Source organism: Lactuca virosa, chromosome 9, assembly GCF_052849685.1.
Source record: "Lactuca virosa cultivar CGN04683 chromosome 9, Lactuca_virosa_CGN04683_v6, whole genome shotgun sequence".
NCBI lineage: Eukaryota > Viridiplantae > Streptophyta > Magnoliopsida > Asterales > Asteraceae > Lactuca > Lactuca virosa.
In genome coordinates, this window is record NC_136434.1 from 97,359,011 (window position 1) to 97,362,911 (window position 3,901).

Sequence of the window (3,901 nt, forward strand, 5' to 3'; positions counted from 1 at the left end):
GAAATAAATTATGAGTTAAATACATACCAGAAACTATGCGTTACATTCAGGTACTTTTGGTTCCAAATGGAAGGGTCTGACTTGATCGCACTACATCCCCTGGAGTTTTCCGCAGTATTGATTTTATGACTTTACTCTGATGTTTTGAGAATACATTATACTTTGATTATCTTTTAGAATGGATGAATGATTTTGGTTGATGGAAAGATAAAATTATGTGGATTAACAAATACAAATGTTAGGTGATGTTGGTTGAATTTATTTATATCAATGTTAGGTGAATATATTCAATTCATAATTTTTTATAAAACAAACAGATCATATATATATATATATATATATATATATATATATATATATATATATATATATATATATATATATATATGAATTCCACATTTTTAAAAATATAGTTAATAACTGATATTAAAAAATTCATGAATATATATTTTTTTGTCAACAATTCACGTAAAATATTAGTCTCTGAAATGTTTTCACACGAGCTGTTAACACACTAATAAATACTTACTTATTACAACCCCTATCTAACTATTGTTGGGATCATCAATGATATATGCTACGAGAGCTTGTTTACTTCATATTAGTTGATACTTTGAGCAACACATTTTAAACAATTAAATTCGGAACCACCTCAAGTTACTATTCTGTATCTACTTAAACAACCATCATTCAGAACCACCTCAAGTTACCAACCCATATCTACTTAAACAACCCTTATATTTGGTAGGACTCACAGTAACAAAGGTGTAATTTTGGAAGTGTCACATGTGAAATCATCATGTCCAACTGAAAATAAAATTTCGTAGGCACCTGTGGAATTCTTATTTTTCAGTGAGAAAATCAACTATAACTCAACTTTTGCACACATGAGAGAGAGAGAGAGGATTTGGAAGTTTTTCTTTTATGTAAAAAGAAGTAAACTATTAATATGAAATTTAAAGTTTTTACACAACAAAATTAATAGAACGCATTAGATTCGCATGGGGGCTCATTTTTTCACAGAGATATTTTTATCCAATCCACTGATATTTATGTTTAGTGACAATTATACCATCATTTAAATTATACCTTTTTTTTGCCAAACCTAGATCCAAGAGTCTACCATAAACATAAATCTAAGTTGGATTTTCATGTAAAATGTGTTTATCATTTTTTACTCCCAACCATCTCTAAGTACAACTCCTTCACTTTCACAAAATCATAGATTTGTTTACATCCAATTCTATTAGAATCAATGGAAAATTGGAATACGAAAGTATCAGTATTTCAATTTCTAAAATCAAAAGTGGAGTAAGAATTTCCATCCATACCCTTTCATGATCAATAAAAATAAAGCAAGAAATAGTTACAACGTGAATCAAACAACAAAAGAATCGGTTCATTCAACAACAAAACAAGAATATGATTGAAAAAGAACGAGAAATTAAAATCGAAAAAGGGGTTGACCCGAATAACGTTCACAACCTTTGTCAAAGAACGTATGAAACAAATGGAGCAAGTTTAGAGATAGGAAAAGTAAGAGAAATGGATTCAGGTCCGCCATATCAACGATTCCACTCACGAAAAAAACTCACTAATAGGGACGTCTTCAGAATCAATTGATGGTGTAAATGGAGCTGATGGTTTGTTCCCTTTCCTTTAACTCCCTCCCATGACTCCATTTTTTTGAGTTCTATTCCATTTCTCATCGATATCAGAATTGTAGAAGCTGACGCTCCATGTCAGTGGTGTTTTGATCAAAGACAGAGTTTACAGAATAACTCATTTGGGTTTTCCATGGCTTAAGTAAACCCATAACATTTCAAATCGTGAAGGGGGAGGTGATCAGTTTGAGAGTATTTCTAGTTATTGTTGCTTGATTGAATAAGAGAACGGGGGAAATTTTTTACGGTTATTTGAAAACAACTTAAGTAAACCCATAACATTTCAAATCGTGAAGGGGGAGGTGATCAGTTTGAGAGTATTTCTAGTTATTGTTGCTTGATTGAATAAGAGAACGGGGGAAATTTTTTACGGTTATTTGAAAACAACTTAGTTTTGATGATGTTGCATGTTTAAAACAACTTAGTTTTGATGATGTTGCAGGTTTAATTCCAATTTTAGATATGATATGTGAAATTGATCTATTTTCAAAATATGATTAATAGTTTTTTTAATTCTTGGAAAATCCTTAATTCGTTTTAAATGTTTTTGTGGTTTTCTGTTGAATTAAAAACTAGCAAGACATGTTTTGTTTTTCTGACAATCCATAAACAAGTGTTTTTATGGGATTGAGAGAGAGAAAGTGGGAAGTGGCAGGCAATCCGCCAAACGCTTTTGATCAACACAGCAAATACGCACAAACAAACATACGGCGACCAGCACACAGATTCTGCGCAATATTATAAGTTATATTATAACAACAACAATACAACATTGATTCTAACTAAAAACCCTTGAACACACTCATAATCATCTATTAACAGCTTAATTCCATCATCTTCGTCATCATCATCATCTAACCCCAAAAAACTTGGAAAAGCAAATCATGTCCTCTTCATCTTTGCTGTTCCATCATACGCGTAAAGTCCTCGAAGCACACGAACCCGTCTCCGTTCTTATCCACGCTACTTATCATACTCCTGCATTCTTCTAACGTGCACCGCCCGTCCCCAATCGACTTGAACACCGCAAATAATTCGTCCGCCGTGATCTTCCCGTCGCGATCGGTGTCGAAAAAATCAAAAGCATCTCTCAGCTCAGTATCGCAAGCCGGCGGACCAAAAGCGGAGCTTATGGCTCCGAACTCCTCCAGAGTAATAATACCGTCGCCGTCTCTATCGAGTTCACTCAACATCAGGCTTAGCTCCTCCCGGATCGGAGGTTCGGATCCTCCGATTTGGTTCAAAACAGCCTCGAGCTCCTCCCTCGTTATCCTTCCGTCACCGTCGCTGTCAATAAACCTGAACGCTTGCACCAACTCAAACTGTACGTCGGTAGAATTCTCGGACCACTCGGAAGATATTTCGTGCGAGTGCGAATTCGAGTGCCTAGGCAGGACGCTGGTTGGAGTAGCAACACCGCTTGACATGGACTTGTGGTGGCCATGGCTGGGCTCCGGCGAAGTAGAGGACGTCGTGGCGTAGGAACCGAAAGAGGATGGATCAGATCTGGAAACCGAACGGCTTTTATTTGATCGGAAGAGATGTTTGGGGTTGAGTTTGCCGGAGATTTTCATGATTGCAGCGATTGGGCAATAAGAATGTGGTGGGTATTAAGAGTGAGAATGAGAGAGAGAAAGAAGTTGATGTGCAGAAGGAGAGAGGAAGGTGGGGTTGGTTAAATGGAGGAATGGAGGGAGAGGCATAGTGAGCTTCCAGGAAGCTTCATTGGAGGCGATACAATGACTATTTATCTATTTATTTATTTATTTATGGGGTTGTATAAATTATATATATATATATATATATATATATTAAATCCAAAGGAGCTTAGGAATAGTATTCTTTTAGGCTTTAGGATTTTGCCACAAAAGTTTGCTGAACTCGAAACTCTTTTAGTCCCTAAAGTCAAAATTTTTACATTTTGCCTTTTGATTAAGTTTTTGTGCCTTAAGATTTTTGCCAAAAATCTTTAATGACTTTGACACTTTTAGTCCTTATATTCAAAGGTATTACATTTTGGTGTTTTTGCCACAATTCTTTAATGAATTTGACACTTTTTGTCCTTGTAGTCAAAAGTTTTACATTTTGACATAAAAAACACAAAAAAACCTCCTTTAAAATTTTGCCAACATATTTTCCCAACGTTAACAACTTTAAGTCAAAATTTTTACATTTTTGCCTTTTGATTAAGTTTTTGTGCCTTAAGGTTTTTGCCACAAATCTTTAATGACTTTGAC

General features: G+C 34.8%; 1 protein-coding gene across 1 annotated transcript; it reads right to left on the bottom strand.

The window, feature by feature from the left end:
• Nucleotides 1-2,390: 2,390 nt before the first annotated feature.
• Nucleotides 2,391-3,387, bottom strand: LOC145138354 (putative calcium-binding protein CML35). Its single transcript, XM_079072451.1, has one exon. The coding sequence runs from the start codon at nt 3,236-3,238 to the stop codon at nt 2,558-2,560; it is 681 nt and encodes a 226-aa protein (XP_078928577.1). The 5' UTR covers nt 3,239-3,387; the 3' UTR covers nt 2,391-2,557.
• Between the last annotated feature and the right edge of the window lie 514 nt (nt 3,388-3,901).

Coding starts and splice junctions, on each gene's coding strand:
- LOC145138354 (XM_079072451.1), bottom strand. CDS start 3,238: ATGAAAATCTCCGGCAAACTCAACCCCAAACATCTCTTCCGATCAAAT.